The following is a 21882-nucleotide window of genomic DNA, read 5'->3' as shown; positions in this document are numbered from 1 at the left end:
GACTGATTGAGTAGGTGATTTGATGAGTGGTTGTTTGAATGAATGAGCTGGTGAAGGAGCGTGTCCTCTTCCCCAGGGTCCCCTGGACCCGCTGAGGAGGGGGAGTCGCTGGTGCTGCTGGGAGTGATGTCGCTGGTGGAGCGGCAGTGGAGGATATGCTGACAGGAGATGGAGCGAGATCGCGTGCAGCTACACCGGCTGCAGGTCCGTGAAATCAATGCCAAGTCGCCTCTTGACACCATCGATGAGGGTCGATCGCTGGAGCAGACTCCAGTGCAGAGAATCGACACCGCACCTGCGGCGTGACGAGGCTGTTGTTGTGTTGGTCTAGGTGTGTGTGTGTAGGTATGCAGGTTCACGTCTGCAAGTATGCGTGGCATGTAGGTCACTCGGAAGGCGAGGTCTTGCAGTCTGTATTTTGTACAGACACACATCTCATACTGGTATGGGAATTTTATATGTATGTGTGTGTGGGGATCGGTAGTACAGCGGTTAGCGAGCTATGCTATGCACCCGACGACCTGAGTACGATTCCCACTCGTGGCCAACACAAATGACGATCATCTAATGTCCCTGGGGCCGCCCCTAGGTCGACTCGGCCTCAAATAAGCACCCACGCCCTCGTGCGCCATGTCAGCCTTCGTAGGTTGCTGCTACTCGCCAATGGCAACTCATCCTGACAGTCTGCTAAGGTTACACACGTGGGGGGGGGGGGTCTTTGCAGGAGGCACTGGAGAGGGGGAGCTCGTTGGTGGGCCGCGAAAGTGAGCGGCATGCTGAGTGCGAGCGGCGCCTTCTCTGCTCCTGCGCCACCTCCTTGCTGGCCGCGCGCCCACGCCTCCTTCGCGCCGAACGGCGCCTCCTGGAGCTTGTGGCGGCCACCACGCATGCCCGCTACCGGGCCGAGGAGGCGCGGGAACATGCGGACGAGTGAGGGCGTGGGGAATGCGTTACACAGGGATGGGTGCGGGGGGGGGGTTTGATCGGCGTTAAAGAATAGTGGGGCATGTTGGAGTTAAAGCCAGGGTCAGGTTCAGGGTTCGGGCCTCTCTCAGACAAACAACAACGAATCTCACACCAGACATTGGGTGTTTCTTTTACAGATGTTTTCAGCCATTTAATAGTGAGTTGTGTTTTAGAATTCAAATGGGAGAAAACCCACGCCTATCACCAGGAGCCAACGCCATCACTGTATGCATGACAATGGTTGGTGATTAGTCCACTTGCCATATTGTCCTTCTGGCAGAGCTAGGATATTCCTCCTCCTGGATCCCCACACAGGAAGGGAGTTTCACAACATCCACGTGCGATCCGCCAATTCGCGCTGCTGCTGCCTGCACCAGCACTGGATCGCAGGCCTCGTGCCACGTAGCCCCCACCACCACCGTCCGGCTTAAGCGATGATATCGCCGTCGGTTAGGGTTTCACCAGCACCCCCCAAAAGTCGGAGCGATCCTGTCCTAGACGGACGTTGAGGCGGTGGTTCACAGCCCTGAGTTGGTGGTGGAAATTCTCCTTTACTATGGCGGGGATGAGTCTATACACAGGACAACCACTCCATAAGAGGTTTTTGGGTTAGATCGATAAATGTGTTGTTAAACCTGTCACCACCCGACATAGCCAATTTGTAAGGTTGGCCAAGTAAACAAAACAAATGCCAATGAGTTACTAGTTCAGTACACCGGTGTGTTGGAGAGTAAAAATGTAAGGGTGCTAATTTTATTCACCCTGGAGGAGTGATGGGCTTTACCTGGTAACATAAAAACTTTAGTTTTATTTGTAAATTTTTAAAGTGGTTTGTTTACTTTTCCTATAGTTTGCACTCCTATCGTGTGTTTGCACTGTTTGTTGGTGTAACGTTCTGACCTCGTTCCCCTCCAGTATAAATATGAATTCCAATTCTGATCTCGCAACCTTGTGACAGCAAGCCACTCGCTCTGCCACTCGGGGCCCCAACTCTACCAGCGGCATGGGGTCTCTAACCACTGCCACTGCTCTGCTCCTTTTCCGTGATCCGATGACACCTCCTCCACCTCGACCTCGCGCTGGGCAGGCTGGTGGCATCTCATGCACGCTCATGGGCCAGGCTCGGGGGTGGCGGCGAAAGGGAGCCGGCACCCCCCGCAAGCCCCACCCTGGCTGCCGCCGCCGCCGCCCAGCGCTGGCGCAACCTCGTTGCTCTGCGCGACGAGCGCCTCTCGAGTCTGCCTGGCGCCAGTCTCGCCGACTGGCACGCCGGGCCGCGGCGCGCACAGGTGCGGCCGCTCGCTCACTCTCTTGTTCGCTGGTTACCCTCACAGGACACACATGAAATAGATTTGGGGCCCTATCTGCTGAATAAAAATAAAAATTTACCTAATGGACTTACTAATTAATTGACTCACCGACTGTCTAATTGAGTTACTGTGGAACTAACTGACTGAATGACCGACCACCCACTTGACTGACTCACTATGTCCTACTCATCGAGTGACTGGCCACCTTGACAGTGAACCTCCTCGTTTACTAAGAGCTGACTACCTGACTGACTGCCAGGCCGACTGATTCACTGACTGACCATCCAAGTGACTAACCAGCACATTCACTAAGTGACTGACTTTCTGCCTGCCAATTCGCCGACCGATTCTTAATGCCCGACCGGCTAACCAGCGGGGGGGGGGAGCGCCTGCGGGGTACTGAGCGTGTCTGCGGGATGCCGCAGGCGGAGATGGAGGCGCTGCGCTTGGAGCTGCTACATCTAAAGCAGGAGGAGGCAGCAAAGTCCACGGAGCTTGAGGAGCAGAGTCAGGCGCTAACGCACGCCCGCAGGGGGCTGGAGGTGTGTGTGGGGTTGTGCTGGGGGTTGTGGTGGGGGTTGTGTGGGATGGAGGGGTGTTCCAGGGTTCATAATGTTTATACGTTCAACTTCTTTCGCACCATATAGCAAACCGTGCTAATTGGAGGTCTGGGGCAAGGACAACAAACAAAACACAAACAGCAGTTTTAAATAAATTAGTTGAAAATCTATATTTAAAGTGCGTAGCTCTAGTGGCTTCCTAATATCGGGACGAAGAGCGTTCCAGACGATTGCAGAAGCGCATCTAAAAGTGTGCGATGCGGTGACTATCTTTGTTTGATGACCAATCAAAAGCCACTTTTGCGAGGATGACTAGAGTTTACGTGACGGTTTATGTTCCTTGACGAGATCGACAAGGTATTGTGGTTAATTTGTGGAAAACACTGTGTGTAATGAGTGCAACCTTATAATGTATAAATAATGAGTCGGAGACACCAATCCTAGGTTCAAGCCCTGGATCTATCTCAGTGGGTTCATAATGACCGTGCCAGAGATCCTGGGTTCAAGCCCCGGATCTCTCATAAGAGCCCAGGCCTGGGCCTGCTAGTGATGATAGAGCAGCCCACAGGCACCACTGTCTTGGTAGCCACCTTGATGCCGTCTATAGGACTGATTTTATTTGATGCCTGCAGCGACCGCCCTGTGTGCCGTGTCCCCCCGGTGTGTAGCTGTGTGTGGTTGTGTGGCTGTGTGTGTCTGCAAAGTTTGGTCATACATGCTATGTTTCTCGTTTCTTTTTAAATTAGAATCACAGTTCCTATGATCACTGTTACATTGTTTTTATAGCTTTGATTTCGAAAACATATGGCTTAGCCATGTTTGTTTGTTGAAGTACAGAGTTAGCCTGATAAGTTTAATCTAAATTGTCTTATGGTTGTTATTGTTTGACGTGCATCCCATTGGGATTTTTGCACACAGCGTTAATATATGGTGTTTTTTTCTGGAAGACTGCTGTTTTTTCCTGGATTTTTCTGTTGCGCATAGTCACTTTAAGACAGTGATGTGCGGTGAGGTCAATGGTTGGGGAGGCACTGGCGAGTATCAGAGACAGATTTACACAGGTATGAATCCGATAGAGGTAGCTTAAATTCACCAGTAAATTGGCAGGTTGCACAATGACTATTGGTTAGGCGGCTGTATGTTTCATATTTAATATCAGCATTCTTTACAACACACGCATACAGGTAAGTTACGTATTCGATTCACGTTTTATAGGCGAATGCAGTTCCACTTTTCATACTCATTCAATACAAATGATAATATATATTGCATGGTCTTACCTTTACTTGTAAATGAAGTCCATTAGCCTATCCTGGACAAAAATGTCAGTGACTTTGTTGTAGAAGTCCTCTTTATTCTTTTAGTTTTAAAAGTCTTTCCGTCTCAATAGAGATGATTGCCAGGGATGAAAGTCGTCCTTGGTAAGTCCGATTCCGACTGTATGTTTTGAGTCGTTTCAAAGCAGAGAACGACCTTTCAACGGACGCTGTTGAAGCTAGTATAGTGAGCACCACCAGCTGGAGTAACTTTGTCGCCTCGGGAACCGTCGGCATCAGATCATTCTGGGCCAAAAAGCTGAGGAGCTGTCCGGGTGATTTGCATTCGTTCCTCACCATTTGTGAACTATACAATCCGATAAGGTCAGCCTTTAGTCTAACAAAGTCAAAGTACCTTGCATATTTTGATAGGCTTTGCAGTTTGGTGTCATCGAAATGTTGTGACATTTCATAAAATTTAGTGCAATTAAACAAACCAAGGAAAGTTAGCTTACCGAAATGATCAAACCTAGCTTTCATTTCAACACTGATATTGTCCAGAATGTTATAAAACATTATTTTCCTCTCATCTCTGATCGGCTGTTTACTTCGGGCATTGTCTGTCAGGCCAAGTGTGACGCATTTCTGCTTGAATCGATCATAGAAACTGTCGAACTCTTGTCTCTGGCATTCCGCAACTTCCATTGTGTCACGGAATGGCACGCAGCAGAATCCAATTTCCATTACTTTATTCTGCAGCACACGAAAGAGTGCTTCGGTTTCATTGAAAATGCCCTCATATGCCATTATGAAGAAGCAGCTTGATGCTTTTAACAGCCAGAGATCATATCCGGCGGCCATCATCAGGGTGTCATTGTCCCAACCATCGGGATTTTCGCTCATAATCAGGAACACAGCACGCAGATCAGATTGGTACATGCTGATCGTCTGAACTAGTCTAGAATTTGAGCTCCATCTCGTGGGCGCTGCTCTTGGTAAACGTCGCTTCACAACATTGTCCAGTAGGTGGTTGCGCTTGGTCGAATTATTGAAAAATGTCGCAAGTCCCTCAACTGTTTTAAAAAACGTTTTACACTCAGGCATATATTTTGCTGAATGCGAAAGCACCAGCTTCAATTTGTGTGCATAACAATGAGAAAACGTGGCTTCAGGTACCTTTTCTTTAATCTTGGCCTGCACTCCATTAAGATCTGATGCCATCACAGATGCTCCGTCATAAGTCTGAGCTATCAGCTTTTCAACGCAATTTTATTTCCCCAACACTCCCAAAACATATTCAGCAATAGCCGGTGCTTGTCTGCCATCACTGACATCATCAAATCCCAAGAACGCCTCTCTCACCTCACAAATCACCTCACAAATCACCTCACTTTTAGCCACATAACGCAAATTTACAGAGACCTGGGCTTTGTTTGTGACATCCGTTGTCTCGTCTACTTCGACTGCAACAAATGGGGCTGCATTAATCTCCTCTTTGATATCATTTCTAATTACATCACCGACTGCTTCGATTAAATCGTTCTGTATTCTGTTTGATAAGCCAGAAAACACAGTGGATGTCTCCAAATGTCTAGCTAACTTTTCATCTTTCTCAGCAAAAGCATGTAATAGCTCCACATAGTTGCCACAATTAGAAGAGCTTGCACTCTCATCATTACCACAAAATGCTAAGTCCTGTTTGGCTAGGAAGCAGGTCGCATTAATAAGGTCTTTTAAAACCTCACGGTTTTCCTTTATCTTAGCATTGTGGATGCTGATATTTAATCTCCGCTGTTCATTTAAAGCCAGATCTATCCTTGAATATCCAAAGGTTTTTAAAGCAATTTGGCTTTGAATGTGAGTTGTCGATTTTTCATGTTTGTTGTGGCTCCTTGGTAGATTTTTCAACATACATACAGACATAGGTGCTTGCGAAAAGCACTTGCCCCAGCAGTCTGTTAAGGCTCTATGGGGGATCCTTGTCTTTGTGTGTATGGCTGTGTGCAGGTGGAGCACAAGCGTTGTGATGCGGTGTTACGACGTCTGCGCGGGCAGCTGGCCGAGGCTCGGTCCCAGCGGGGTCAGCGCCCATTGTGACCCACAGGCCTACTGTGACCCTACACAATCCCACTGTGACCCCACTGTGACCCCACACAACCCCACTGTGACCCCACATTACCTCACTGTGACTCCAAATGACCCCACTGTGACCGCACACAATCCGACTGTGACCCCACACGACCCCACTGTGACCCCACTGCGACCCCACACGACCCTACCGTGACTCCACACGACCCCACCGTGACTCCACACGACCCCACTTTGACCCCACATGACCTCACTATGACCCCACTGTGACCCCAATCGACCTCACTGTGACCCCACACGACCCCACTGTGACCCCACACGACCCCACACAACCCCACCGTGACCCCACACAACCCCACTGTGATCCCACACGACCCCACTGTGACCCCACACAACCCCACTTTGACCCCACATGACCTCACTGTGATGACCTCACTGTGACTCCAATCGACCTCATCGTGACCCCACACAACCCCACTGTGACCCCACAGGACCCCTGACCCCACATGTCCCCACTGACCCGACAACCCCACTGTGACCTCAAGCCTAAAGATGACCCCGGCTATGAATTTGACCCCTGGGGTCGTGTTTAACGGCAATAGAAGGGCTGGATATGGGGTGAGGTGGCTTTGAGATGTTAATTACCTCGCCTGGTATACAGGAGATGGTTGTTTCAATCCTGACCTTTGACGCCTGCTGTATATTTGGAGTTTGCGTCTCTCTCCTCGTGGTTGCATGGATTTTTCTCTGGGTCCTCCGATTTTTCCCTCCACATTTAGAATAAAAATAGGTTTAGAGTATTTGGTTGCTATACATTTCCACATAATACGCCACTTTCGCTTAGCTATCATTTGTGGCCAGGTCGCTCCTGAAAAAGAGTTGTCTAGCTTAGTGGGCCTTCCCTGCTAAAATAAAAATAGTTTAGTTTTGATTAAGCGGTGGTGGTAGTGGTTCGGAGGAAGCGGTGATGAGATAAGAGTTGGTGGGGAGGTAAAGATGATGATGTGGTGGTGGGGATGACAATAATTATAGGGTAGTGGAGATGGTGAGGAAGTGGTGGTAAAATTAAGGTGGTGGTGAGGATGACGTGGCGGTGGTGAGGTGATGGCAAGGAGGGGTACAGTGGGTTGCCATGGCGAGAGCAGAGGGCTTGTGAGCAATCGAGAGGGAGCTGGGTTAAGAGCGAGCGAGTGAGCGAGCGGTCTGAATAGCGGGTTAGCAAGCCATGTCTCGTAGCTACTGTCGCCCGGCGTGGCGGATGCTCGCACCGCGTGCCCCACGTTTAGTTGACCCGTTTTGTTTTGTCTCATCTGAGATTCGTTGCTGCTCGTCTGAGACTGGCCTGGACCCTGACCCATGGCTCTAACCCTAACATGAGCCGTAACTCTTAACGCTGATTCAACCCCTAACAGCCATCCTACCACTTGAACTAACCCCAACCATGACCATGAAGGCTGAAGAACCCTTGACCCTAAACGGAGCGCTCTCCCTGTTGCTCGTCGCTCTTCTTCCTGCTTATTGTCTGGGATCCTGCTCCTCCTCGTCGTCCTCGTTCTCCCTCCTCCCCCACCACCCCCTCCTCCCCCCGTCATCGTCGTCAATTGGCTTCTCATTAATTTCCCGCTTGCCGCTCGCCCGGTCCCCGTCGTCGCCGCTTGTTGCCCGCGCAGGAGCCCGGTGCGGCCTCGTCAGGGCCCCGCTTGGAACCGTCGCTCGCTCGTCAGTTAGCCTGCGCCACCCTCGTTTGCTGTCATGGTTGCGCACGCGAGGTTTTAATAAACGTGCTGCGCTTGGTCCCCGTGAAGTGCGTCCCTTCGTACAAAACCCGGTTCTGTCGTTTCTGCAAATTAATTCCAGCTGCTCTCTTCCGCCGCTCGTGTGGAAACCTCCGATCTAAAATCAGCATCGCCTGCATCCCGTCACGGGACATGGTGGTCATTCGCAGAGAGCAGCGCCCTGTGACGGAGAACGATCTCGCAGATGCAGATACAGCGGAACTTCTTCCGATATCCCTTGTGGTGACCTCTCAGACCTTGATTGCTCACCGCCACCCAGGCTGAGGCTGCTGGGCGCCAGCAGCAGCAGCAGCGGCAGCAGCAGCAAGAGGCCCCTTCTGGAAGCAGACGTCGCTCTGGAGGAAAAGTGGCGGTACCGACGGTGGGCGGCGCAGGCCGTCAAGTGGAGGAGGAGCGCCATCGACGTTCCCCCCCACAACGGCTGATCCTCCTGGCCGCTTGGTGCAATTTTTACCCATGCGATCTCTACCCCTGTGGTCTCTACCCGTGCGATCTCTATCCGTGCGATCTCTATGTCCGCTTGTGCTGCTGTCGAGATGCTCGGCTGCATGCGTGGAACTTGAAACCGATATTTTGTCGATTCTCCGAGATGGAATTGAGCCAACCTTTTGGTTTTAAAATCCAGAGCGATTTCCTGCTCAAGGCAAGGCCCAATGAGCTGTATGGTTCTTTTTCAGAAGCGACCTGGCCAAAAGTGATAGCTCAAAGGAGTGGGTTATGTGGAAATTTCTCGCAGCTAAATGCTCTAAATGCATGTTAATGCTTGCTGCATATTTGGAGTTTGCGTGTCTCCCCGTGGTTATGTGGATTTTTCTCCGGGTCCTCCGGTTTTTCCCTCCACATTTAGAATAGATTATTTCCATTATTTTGCTGCTATAAATGTCCACATGATAAGCTACTTTGCTGAGCTATCGTTTGTGGCCAGGTCGCTCCTGAAAAAGAAGTGCATACCTCCGTGGGCTTTGCCTAGTACGATGTGGTTGGTTTAGTTGTACTTGTATGTTTTTGGGTGATTTTTGTTTACCTTCCTTGTACTTTGCACTACTATCGTGTTTTTATATTTGTTGTTGTAACGTTTTTACCCGCCCCTACTGGACATTTTATGAAAAACAGCTTTGTAGCTCACCGGATTCCTCCAGTATATATATTCTGATTCTCTTATCGTAACTGTGCAGTTTCGATGACAATCATAGCACCAGATCTCATCTTCATCTCATCTCCAGATCTCATCTCCAGATCTCATCATTTCCAGATTTCATTTACATCTTATCATCTCCAGATCTTATCTCCATTTCATCATTTCTAGATCTAATCTTCGCCTCAATTTCCAGATCTCATCTTCATCTCATCATCTCCAGATTATGAAATCTCGCGACAAATCACTCCCCGTCACCCGAACTAAGAATAATGCCAAATTCCGGACAGTCCGGGTCAAACACGGACACGTGGCAGCCAGCCCCAGGTCAATACCGCGCGGTGTTTGCGACACTTTTTTAATTTGGCGAACGTAAGCTGCTGCTGAGTTGGCGTTAGTTGCATTGTTGCCCTGGGGCAGGCTGCAACAATCGCCAGGTGCTGAGGCGGTTGAACGCACGTGACGGCCATCGGTGGCCAGGCGTGCATCTCCAGCGGACAGCATTGGGTGACCGGGCTGGCACCATTAACTCGCTTGCTCTTGATGAGCCCAGTTTTACTACTACCCATTTCTATGATGCTGTGGGTCTCTATGGATCTCTTGTTGGCATCGGTACAATCTACAGATCTATACGTGCCCCCAGGTCACGATGTCATCAGGTCATTGGGTAATAACACGTCCAGGTGACCAATATGTGCACGGGTCACCAGGTCACCAGTATGTGCACGGGTCACCAGGTTGTGCACAGGTCACCAGTATGTGCATGGGTCACCAGGTCACCAGTATGTGCACGGGTCACCAGGTTGTGCACGGGTCACCAGGTGACCAATTTGTGCACGGGTCACCAGGTTGTGCACGGGTCACCAGGTCACCATTATGTGCATGGGTCACCAGGTCACCGGTATGTGCACGGGTCACCAGGTTGTGCACAGGTCACCAGGTTGTGCACAGGTCACCAGGTGACCAATATGTGCACGGGTCACCAGGTTGTGCACGGGTCACCAGGTCACCAATATGTGCACGGGTCACCAGGTTGTGCACGGGTCACCAGGTCACCAGTATGTGCACGGGTCACCAGGTTGTGCACGGGTCACCAGGTCACCAGTATGTGCACGGGTCACCAGTATGTGCACGGGTCACCAGGTTGTGCATGGGTCACCAGGTCACCGGTATGTGCACGGGTCACCAGTATGTGCACGGGTCACCAGGATGTGCATGGGTCACCAGGTCACCGGTATGTGCACGGGTCACCAGGTTGTGCACGGGTCACCAGGTCACCAGTATGTGCACGGGTCACCAGTATGTGCACGGGTCACCAGGATGTGCATGGGTCACCAGGTCACCGGTATGTGCACGGGTCACCAGGTTGTGCACGGGTCACCAGGTCACCATTATGTGCACGGGTCACCAGGTTGTGCATGGGTCACCAGGTCACCAGTATGCACGGGTCACCAGTATGTGCACGGGTCACCAGGTTGTGCATGGGTCACCAGGTCACCGGTATGTGCACGGGTCACCAGGTTGTGCATGGGTCACCAGGTCACCAGTATGTGCACGGGTCACCAGTATGTGCACGGGTCACCAGGTTGTGCATGGGTCACCAGGTCACCGGTATGTGCACGGGTCACCATTATGTGCACGGGTCACCAGGTTGTGCATGGGTCACCAGGTCACCAGTATGTGCACGGGTCACCATTATGTGCACGGGTCACCAGGTTGTGCATGGGTCACCAGGTCACCGGTATGTGCACGGGTCACCAGGTTGTGCACGGGTCACCAGGTCACCGGTATGTGCACGGGTCACCAGGTTGTGCATGGGTCACCAGGTCACCAGTATGTGCACGGGTCACCAGGATGTGCATGGGTCACCAGGTCACCGGTATGTGCACGGGTCACCAGGTTGTGCACGGGTCACCAGGTCACCATTATGTGCATGGGTCACCAGGTCACCGGTATGTGCACGGGTCACCAGGTTGCGCACGGGTCACCAGGTCACCAATATGTGCACGGGTCACCAGGTTGTGCACGGGTCACCAGGTCACCAGTATGTGCACGGGTCACCAGGTCACCAGTATGTGCACGGGTCACCAGTATGTGCACGGGTCACCAGGTTGTGCACGGGTCACCAGGTTGTGCACGGGTCACCAGGTCACCAGCATGTCCCCAGGTATTTCAGGCACGGCACATTGCAGGGCCATCTGGTGGTGCCGTCGCTGTCGATGTCCGGGGCTCAGGCGGCTCCACCGGAAGCGGCGCATCTCTCCCCCTCCCCTCCGTCCTTCCATTCCCCCCCCGCACTGATGGCGGCGGAGTCGCTGGAGATGCAAACTCAGCGCCGCTCGTAGGGCGAGAGAGAGAGGGGGGACCCAGGGCCTTACCAGGGCGCTGCCATCGCCACCCTCACCACCACCCTCACCTTCCTCACTACTCTCACCTTCCTCACCACCCTTACCACCCTTACCACCACCATCACCACCCTTACCACCACCATCAACCACCATACGCCGCCGGCAACATCGACGTGTCTGCCTGGGCCTTCTTCACCGGGATCCGGATCTTCCCGGCACCTTTCTGGGCCTTCGCCCCTGCGATGGTGCACACCTTCCCGGGCCTTCATCACCGCCAGTGTCGTCTCCGGGCCCTCGCGGCTGTAAACAGCGTCACCCCGGGCCCGGGTGATGCTTCGCCGTTACTATGGCCGAGGCCAGGAGGTTCACGAAGTCTCTGAGCAAGCCGGGGACGGCGGCCGAGATGAGGCAAAGCGCCTCGGAGGCAGTCAGAAGGTCCACGTACAGCCAGGTGAGCGGTGAAGGTCCAGGGTGTGGGTGTGTGTGTATGTATGCGTGTATAAGAGAGTGCCTGGCCTTCACACTGTGCGTTGCACTGTGTGTGTTACACTGTGTTACGGTCCTTCACTGTGTGTACATGTATGTGTATGTATGTGTGAGTGACTGGCCTTCAGTGTTGCGAGTGCTGGATCACCATTCGCCTGACTGCTGCTGCTACTGGGTGTCCCACTCCACATTCCCGATCGGCGTGTGGTGGTGGTAGCGAGGGTGAACACGCATGCCCAATGTGTGAGAATACACAGCACCAAAAACAAGGATCCCCCGTGTAGCCTCAACAGACTATTGGGCAAGTTCTGTTAGCTAGCTTCACGATACACTCGGGGTGGATAGCCAGCGCCACGCCCGACCGCCTTTGTCTCCCCAGTTGGCGATGTTTACACATCGCAGCAGGTGCTCATTAGAGGATGAGTCGACCTAGGGTCCTAGGGGAAGCCCAGTGGACAGTTCAGATGATCGTCGCTGGGTTCGTAGCGCAGCTCGCTAACCGAAGCGCCACAGCTCCCCACGGCATATACATCATATCCACATCACATACCACGCACACACATCATATCCACATCACATACCACACACACACATATCCACATCACATACCACACACACACATCATATCCACATCACATACCACACACATCATATCCACAGCAGGATTTGGTGTGCGTGTGTACAAAATACAGGTTGGAAAACATCGCCTTCACGGTGACCTACATGCCACAAATACCTGCGCACGTGAACCTGCGAACCTGCACACATACGCCAAGACACACACACAGATACACACGCCCTCACAGAAATGCTCAGCAAACCTGCAGACCTGTTGTTGCACTACAAAGACGAAAATCCACCGTATAACCTAACCATACTGTTGGGGCAAGTGCTGTCCGTGAGCACCTATGAAGGCTGGCACGGCACACGAGGTGGGGGGGGGGGGTTGATAGTCAGCACCACTCCTGGCCACCTTTGTCTTCCTAGTTGCAATGATGCGTACACATCGCACCAGGTACTCAATTCAGACCCAGGACGAGTTCAGATGATCGTCACTGGTGTTGGCCGTGAGCCGGAATCTAACTCAGGTTGCCGGGTTCGTAGCGTAGTGCGTTAACCACTGCACCACTACTTCCCACGTACGTATGCTGAACTTTTTTCGCACCCTACGTAGCCAACTGTGCTAATCGGTGGTGTGGGAGAAGGACTAAACTAAACACAAAATTCAGTTCTAAAGAAATGAATTTGTCTGAACGCACGCGATGCGGTGACCACCGTCTTTGTTCGATGGCTGAGCCAAAAGCCGCTGCTGCTACGAGGATGAGCGGAGTTCGCGTGGTGATGGTTTATGCTCCTTGAGATCAGCGAGATACAGTATTGTGGTTCATTTGTGGCAGGCACTTTGTGTGTAATGTGTGCGACCTTATCACGTATTCGTTCAGCAAGCGGAAGCCACAGCCGCACATTGAGCACTGGACGGACACGGTCGGTTCTTGCAGTACCCGTCACGACACGCGCACGCCTTGATACACGCACACGCCTAGATACACATACACACACCTGGATACCTACACACAATTATTTACTAAAAACACACACACACCCTGACACGACATGCCAGCCTCTTACACTCAGAGCCCTTGTCCCTAGCTGCTGTCCCATCTTTAACCCTGACATGGTCAAAAACCACATCACCTACCAATCACTAACCACATCACCTACCAATCAATAACCACATCACCTACCCCAATCACTAACCACATCACCTACCAATCACTAACCACATCACCTACCAGTCAATAACCACATCACCTACCCCAATCACTAACCATATCACCCACCAATCACTAACCACATCACCTACCCCAATCACTAACCACATCACCCACCAATCACTAACCACATCACCTACCCCAATCACTAACCACATCACCTACCAATCACTAACCACATCACCTACCAATCACTAACCACATCACCCACCAATCACTAACCACATCACCCACCAATCACTAACCACATCACCTACCCCAATCACTAACCACATCACCCACCAATCACTAACCACATCACCTACCAATCACTAACCACATCACCTACCAATCACTAACCACATCACCCACCAATCACTAACCATATCACCCACCAATCACTAACCACATCACCTACCAATCACTAACCACATCACCCACCAATCACTAACCACATCACCCACCAATCACTAACCACATCACCTACCAATCACTAACCACATCACCTACCAATCACTAACCACATCACCCACCAATCACTAACCACATCACCTACCAATCACTAACCACATCACCCACCAATCACTAACCACATCACCTACCAATCACTAACCACATCACCCACCAATCACTAACCACATCACCTACCAATCACTAACCACATCACCCACCAATCACTAACCACATCACCTACCAATCACTAACCACATCACCTACCAATCACTAACCACATCACCCACCAATCACTAACCATATCACCTACCAATCACTAACCACATCACCCACCAATCACTAACCACATCACCTACCAATCACTAACCACATCACCTACCCCAATCACTAACCATATCACCTACCCCAATCACTAACCACATCACCCACCAATCACTAACCACATCACCTACCAATCACTAACCACATCACCTACCCCAATCACTAACCACATCACCCACCAATCACTAACCATATCACCTACCCCAATCACTAACCACATCACCTACCCCAATCACTAACCACATCACCCACCAATCACTAACCACATCACCTACCCCAATCACTAACCACATCACCTACCCCAATCACTAACCACATCACCCACCAATCACTAACCACATCACCTACCCCAATCACTAACCACATCACCCACCAATCACTAACCACATCACCTACCCCAATCACTAACCACATCACCTACCCCAATCACTAACCACATCACCTACCCCAATCACTAACCACATCACCTACCAGTCACTAACCACATCACCTACCCCAATCACTAACCACATCACCTACCCCAATCACTAACCACATCACCCACCAATCACTAACCATATCACCTACCCCAATCACTAACCACATCACCTACCCCAATCACTAACCACATCACCCACCAATCACTAACCACATCACCTACCCCAATCACTAACCACATCACCCACCAATCACTAACCATATCACCTACCCCAATCACTAACCACATCACCTACCCCAATCACTAACCACATCACCCACCAATCACTAACCACATCACCCACCAATCACTAACCACATCACCTACCCCAATCACTAACCACATCACCCACCAATCACTAACCATATCACCTACCCCAATCACTAACCACATCACCTACCCCAATCACTAACCACATCACCCACCAATCACTAACCATATCACCTACCAATCACTAACCACATCACCTACCCCAATCACTAACCACATCACCCACCAATAACTAATCACATCACCTACCCCAATCACTAACCACATCACCTACCAATCACTAACCACATCACCTACCAATCACTAACCACATCACCTACCCCAATCACTAACCACATCACCCACCAATAACTAATCACATCACCTACCCCAATCACTAACCACATCACCCACCAATAACTAATCACATCACCTACCCCAATCACTAACCACATCACCTACCAATCACTAACCACATCACCTACCAATCACTAACCACATCACCTACCCCAATCACTAACCACATCACCCACCAATAACTAACCACATCACCTACCAATCACTAACCACATCACCTACCAATCACTAACCACATCACCTACCAATCACTAACCACATCACCCACCAATCACTAACCACATCACCTACCAATCACTAACCACATCACCTACCAATCACTAACCACATCACCCACCAATCACTAACCACATCACCTACCAATCACTAACCACATCACCCACCAATAACTAACCACATCACCCACCAATCACTAACCACATCACCTACCAATCACTAACCACATCACCTACCAATCACTAACCACATCACCCACCAATCACTAACCACATCACCTACCAATCACTAACCACATCACCTACCAATCACTAACCACATCACCCACCAATCACTAACCACATCACCTACCAATCACTAACCACATCACCTACCAATAACTAACCACATCACCTACCCCAATCACTAACCACATCACCTACCCCAATCACTAACCACATCACCTACCAATCACTAACCACATCACCTACCAATCACTAACCACATCACCTACCAATCACTAACCACATCACCCACCAATAACTAATCACATCACCTACCAATCACTTACCACATCACCTACCAATCACTAACCACATCACCTACCAATCACTAACCACATCACCCACCAATAACTAATCACATCACCTACCAATCACTAACCACATCACCTACCCCAATCACTAACCACATCACCTACCAATCACTAACCACATCACCTACCAATCACTTACCACATCACCCACCAATCACTAACCACATCACCTACCAATCACTTACCACATCACCCACCAATCACTAACCACATCACCTACCCTAACGACCGATCAAACAGCAGCTGTAGCAGAAATCTTGTGTCTGTCAGTGTGTGAGCGTGCCTGTGAGTGTGTGTGTGAGCATGCGTGTGAGTAAGTGTGTGTGCGTGTATGTGAGCGTGTGTTTCAGTGTGTGAGCGTGCGTGTCAGTGTGTGAGCGTGTGTCGCTGTGTGAGTGCACGTGTCAGTGTCTGAGCGTGTGTCAGTATGTGAGCGTGTGTCTCACTGTGCGAGTGCACGAGTGCGTGTGAGTGCGTGTCAGTGCGTGCGTGCGTGTGAGTGCGTGAGCATGTGTTTCAGTGTGCGAGTGCACGTGTGAGTGCGTGAGCGTGTGTGTGAGCGTGCGGGTGAGTATGTGAGCATGCGTATCAATATCTGAACCGGTCCTGGGACTCTTCTAGATCGCCTGAGCCTTAAATGAGTATGTATGTATGTTGGACTTCTTTTGCACCGTACGTAGCCAACCGTGCCAATCAGAGGTATTGGGGCGAAGGACAATGGTGCTGTGTGTAAACATCAGCACTGGGGAGACAAAGGCAGCCAGGTGTGGTGCTGGCCCCCCACCCCTTCATGTTCTGTGCTGGCCCTAATCGATGCTCGCAAACGGCTCTTTCCCCAACAGTTTGTTGGGTGGAGGATCTTTGTTTATTTAAGTGTGTGTGTGAGTGAGGAAGACGAAACGGTGTTGGCTGGGTCATGTAGCCCGCATGCCCAGTCACCGCATGCCCAACAGCTTTTGTTTGGCCGGATAAGAGGGGACTCAATGGGCGTGGCACGGAAAAGGAAGAGATGGAGTGATGTGGTACAGGAGGATGTGGAGCTGAGTGGACTTGCCGATGACCAGTACCAGTGGTGTCAACATCGGCTTTTGTGGAGGAGGCTCGTGAAGGACGCTGATGGGCAGTTGGAGGCAGTCACCTTCCAACAACAGCGGAGGGCGGAGGAGCGACACTCACAACAACGAGCGGAGCGCCGGTTTCAGCAAAGGGCAGAGCGCCAGGCTGCTTAAATGAAGTGAGTTGGTACAGTAGGGAGCACAAGTGGTGCATTTGACAACAATCTCAGGCAGTCAACCCATTGTACCTGGGTCTGTGACATGACCTCCTGTCAGTGAGCCTTTTACACTTCATGTAGCCTCAAAGTGCACCTAGCCTGGCACAAGTGCCGTGGTGATGTCACTGGTGAACAAGGGTTATTGTTGTTGTGAGTGAGTGCCAGTGTGTGTTAGCATAGGGATGGCCTTCTATTGGTTAACCGTGTTCCGTATGCTGATGATCTGGTCATTGCTGATCACTTTGAGAAGGGATTTGAGGCTCTGCTGCTGAACCTGGAGTGTGCCCCACCAAAGCAAAGAACCTGGTCCGGGTATTTAATGTCCTCTTACCTTATCTAGAGTCATATAAAGAGCCTCATCTCAAGGCACCTGAAATAAATTTTAAAATTGTACATCAGGTGATAGTGTTTGAGATAAAGAGTGGGGCTATTAAGAGTGATGGTGTAATTATGGTGACAGGACAACAGGCGAGAGTGGTTAAGGAGGGGTTGGGGGAGTGATAGGGGTAGCAGTGGTGATAGGGGTAGTGATAGGGGTTGGGGTAGTGATAGGGGTTGGGGGAGTGATAGGGGTTGGGGTAGTGATAGGGTTTGGTGGAGTGATAGGGGTTGGGGTAGTGATAGGGGTTGGGGTAGTGATAGGGTTTGGGGTAGTGATAGGGGTTGGGGTAGTGATAGGGGGATTGATAGGGGTTGGGGGAGTGATAGGAGTTGGGGTCGCGATAGGGGTTGGGGTAGTGATAGGGGTTTGGGTAGTGATAGGGGTTGGGCTAGTGATAGGGGTTGGGGTAGTGATAGGGGTTGGGGTAGTGATAGAGGTAGTGATAGGAGTTGGGGTAGTGATAGGGGTTTGGGCAGTGATAGGGGTTGGGGTAGTGATAGGGGTTGGGGTAGTGATAGGGGTTTGGGTAGTGATAGGGGTTTGGGTAGTGATAGGGGTTGGGGTAGTGATAGGGGTTGGGGTAGTGATAGGGGTTGGGGTAGTGATAGGGGTTGGGGTAGTGATAGGGGTTTGGGTAGTGATAGGGGTTGGGGTAGTGATAGGGGTAGTGATAGGGGTTGGGGGAGTGATAGGGGTTGGGGTAGTGATAGGGGTAGTGATAGGGGTAGTGATAGGGGTTTGGGCAGTGATAGGGGTTGGGGTAGTGATAGGGGTTGGGGTAGTGATAGGGGTTGGGGTAGTGATAGGGGTTGGGGTAGTGATAGGGGTTGGGGTAGTGATAGGGGTTTGGGTAGTGATAGGGGTTGGGGTAGTGATAGGGGTAGTGATAGGGGTTGGGGGAGTGATATGGGTTGGGGTAGTGATAGGGGTAGTGATAGGGGTTGGGGTAGTGATAGGGGTAGTGATAGGGGTAGTGATAGGGGTTGGGGTAGTGATAGGGGTTTGGGCAGTGATAGGGGTTGGGGTAGTGATAGGGGTTGGGGTAGTGATAGGGGTTGGGGTAGTGATAGGGGTTGGGGTAGTGATAGGGGTTTGGGTAGTGATAGGGGTTGGGGTAGTGATAGGGGTAGTGATAGGGGTTGGGGTAGTAATAGGGGTAGGGGTAGTGATAGGGGTTGGGGTAGTGATAGGGGTAGTGATAGGGGTTGGGGGAGTGATATGGGTTGGGGTAGTGATAGGGGTAGTGATAGGGGTTGGGGTAGTGATAGGGGTAGTGATAGGGGTAGTGATAGGGGTTGGGGTATTGATAGGGGTTTGGGTAGTGATAGGGGTTTGGGGTAGTGATAGGGGTAGTGATAGGGGTTGGGGTAGTAATAGGGGTAGTGATAGGGGTAGGGGTAGGAGTTGGGGGAGTGATAGGGGTTGGGGTAGTGATAGGGGTAGTGATAGGGGTTGGGGTAGTGATAGGGGTTGGGGTAGTGATAGGGGTAGTGATAGGGGTTGGGGTAGTGATAGGGGTTTGGGTAGTGATAGGGGTTGGGGTAGTGATAGGGGTTGGGGTAGTGGTTGGGGTAGTGATAGGGGTTGGGGTAGTGATATGGGTAGTGATAGGTAGGGGTAGTGATAGGGGTTGGGGTAGTGATAGGGGTTGGGGTAGTGATAGGGGTAGTGATAGGGGTAGTGATAGGGGTAGTGATAGGGGTTGGGGTAGTGATAGGGGTAGTGATAGGGGTAGTGATAGGGGTAGTGATAGGGGTTGGGGTAGTGATAGGGGTAGTGATGGGGGTAGTGATAGGGGTAGTGATAGGGGTTGGGGTAGTGATAGGGGTAGTGATAGGGGTAGTGATAGGGGTAGTGATAGGGGTTGGGGTAGTGCTAGGGGTAGTGATAGGGGTAGTGATAGGGGTAGTGATAGGGGTTGGGGTAGTGATAGAGGTAGTGATAGGGGTAGTGATAGGGGTAGTGATAGGGTTTGGGGTAGTGATAGGGTTTGGGGTAGTGATAGGGGTAGTGATAGGGGTTGGGGTAGTGATAGGGGTTTGGGTAGTGGTTGGGGTAGTGATAGGGGTTGGGGTAGTGATATGGGTAGTGATAGGGGTTGGGGTAGTGATAGGGGTAGTGATAGGGGTAGTGATAGGGGTAGTGATAGGGGTTGGGGTAGTGATAGGGGTAGTGATAGGGGTTGGGGTAGTGATAGGGGTTGGGGTAGTGATAGGGGATTGCCTTTAGTTTTAAATTTAACCAACGGAGCATGTTTGTTAAGAATTTGTAGAAACGTGTACCTGAAGGTCTCCCAAGCCGTAGTCAGGTTTGGAATATCACAGACCTTGTCAATATCCGAGTGAAGCACATCATTAGTAAATGCCTGTATGCTGTTGTATTCTGATCAGGTCTTCGGAAGGCTGGGCACTGTTCAATTGGGCTCTGGTTCCAGCTTCTGCCGGGTTCTTCCCACTTCTTGTGACCAGTCTTATCACGGCGATGTCTTGGTTCGTCGACTCTTGTTGTCCGTCTCTGTCGGTTTGGTCTTCTAGCTTCCACGGGGTGCCTTCCAGGCTTCCCACTTTTGCTATGGCATCTGCTTGGTCGTTCCCAGTTTTCTCTTGACCAGGTATCTTGGAGTGCCCTTTGACTTTCTTCCAAAATATCTTCATATCCTTGTTCTGAACCATCTTATCTATGGCCTCGAATAGTTCTCGATGGTGAATTGGTTTATTCCTATGGTTCTTCATCTCGTTTTTTTTCCATATGGGTAGGTGGTGCAGGAAGCTGTGCTGTACGTAGTTGGAATCAGTGCACACCACCATGGTCCGTATTTGGTTATCGGATGCCATTTGGACAGCGATGTGTACCCCGACCAACTCTGCATACTGGTTTGACTTTGGTAGTGATAGGGGTTGGGGTAGTGATAGGGGTAGTGATCGGGGTTGGGTAGTGATAGGGGTTGGGGTAGTGATAGGGGTTGGGGTAGTGATAGGGGTAGTGATAGGGGTTGGGGTAGGGGTTGGGGTAGTGATAGGGGTTGGGGTAGTGATAGGGGTAGTGATAGGGGTAGTGATAGGGGTTGGGGTAGGGGTTGGGGTAGTGATAGGGGTTGGGGTAGTGATAGGGGTTGGGGTAGAGATAGGGGTTGGGGTAGTGATAGGGGTAGTGATAGGGGTAGTGATAGGGGTTGGGGTAGTGATAGGGGTAGTGATAGGGGTAGTGATAGGGGTTGGGGTAGTGATAGGGGTAGTGATAGGGGTTGGGGTAGTGATAGGGGTTGGGGTAATGATAGGGGTAGTGATAGGGGTAGTGATAGGGGTAGTGATAGGGGTTGGGGTAGTGATAGGTGTAGTGATAAGGGTTGGGGTAGTGATAGGGGTTGGGGTAGTGATAGGGGTTGTGGTAGGGGTTGGGGTAGTGATAGGGGTTGGGGTAGTGATCGGGGTAGTGATAGGGGTTGGGGTAGGGGTTGGGGTAGTGATAGGGGTTGGGGTAGTGATAGGGGTTGGGGTAGTGATAGGGGTTGGGGTAGTGATAGGGGTAGTGATAGGGGTAGTGATAGGGGTTGGGGTAGTGATAGGGGTAGTGATAGGGGTTGGGGTAGTGATAGGGGTAGTGATAGGGGTTGGGGTAGTGATAGGGGTTGGGGTAATGATAGGGGTAGTGATAGGGGTAGTGATAGGGGTAGTGATAGGGGTTGGGGTAGTGATAGGGGTAGTGATAGGGGTTGGGGTAGTGATAGGGGTAGTGATAGGGGTTGGGGTAGTGATAGGGGTAGTGATAGGGGTTGGGGTAGTGATAGGGGTTGGGGTAGGCCTGGTCGGAGCTGGGGTGGTGTGGAGGCAGGGAGTAGCAGTAGGATGGGCAAGGGGAGTAGAGATGGGGGTTGTTTTAAGTGAGGAACGGAAACCGATTATAG

The 21882-nt window shown here is 51.2% G+C and overlaps 2 protein-coding genes across 8 annotated transcripts in view; both read left to right on the top strand.

Annotated features, from left to right (window-relative positions):
• Window positions 1–74: 74 nt before the first annotated feature.
• On the top strand, window positions 75–7066 carry CCDC122 (coiled-coil domain containing 122). Its single transcript, XM_078880263.1, has 5 exons — window positions 75–204; window positions 725–930; window positions 2054–2255; window positions 2702–2818; window positions 6100–7066. The coding sequence occupies exons 1-5, from the start codon at window positions 169–171 to the stop codon at window positions 6187–6189; spliced, it is 651 nt and encodes a 216-aa protein (XP_078736389.1). The 5' UTR covers window positions 75–168; the 3' UTR covers window positions 6190–7066.
• Window positions 7067–11301: 4235 nt separating this feature from the next.
• DOCK9 (dedicator of cytokinesis 9) overlaps window positions 11302–21882 on the top strand; it is a 123754-nt gene continuing 113173 nt past the window's right edge. For 3 of the 7 annotated variants that reach the window (XM_078880252.1, XM_078880256.1, XM_078880251.1), the window contains exon 1: window positions 11305–11910. In XM_078880252.1, coding sequence (XP_078736378.1) covers window positions 11806–11910 — 105 coding nt within the window. In that variant the 5' untranslated portion in view covers window positions 11305–11805. Of the gene's footprint in view, window positions 11911–21882 lie in introns of all 7 variants that reach the window. The other 4 variants (XM_078880257.1, XM_078880253.1, XM_078880258.1 and 1 more) reach the window with 3 other exon arrangements.

The sequence above is a fragment of the Lampetra fluviatilis genome, chromosome 56, assembly GCF_964198595.1.
Source record: "Lampetra fluviatilis chromosome 56, kcLamFluv1.1, whole genome shotgun sequence".
Taxonomy (NCBI): Eukaryota; Metazoa; Chordata; class Hyperoartia; order Petromyzontiformes; family Petromyzontidae; genus Lampetra; species Lampetra fluviatilis.
This window is presented reverse-complemented; position numbering and strand designations above follow the sequence as displayed.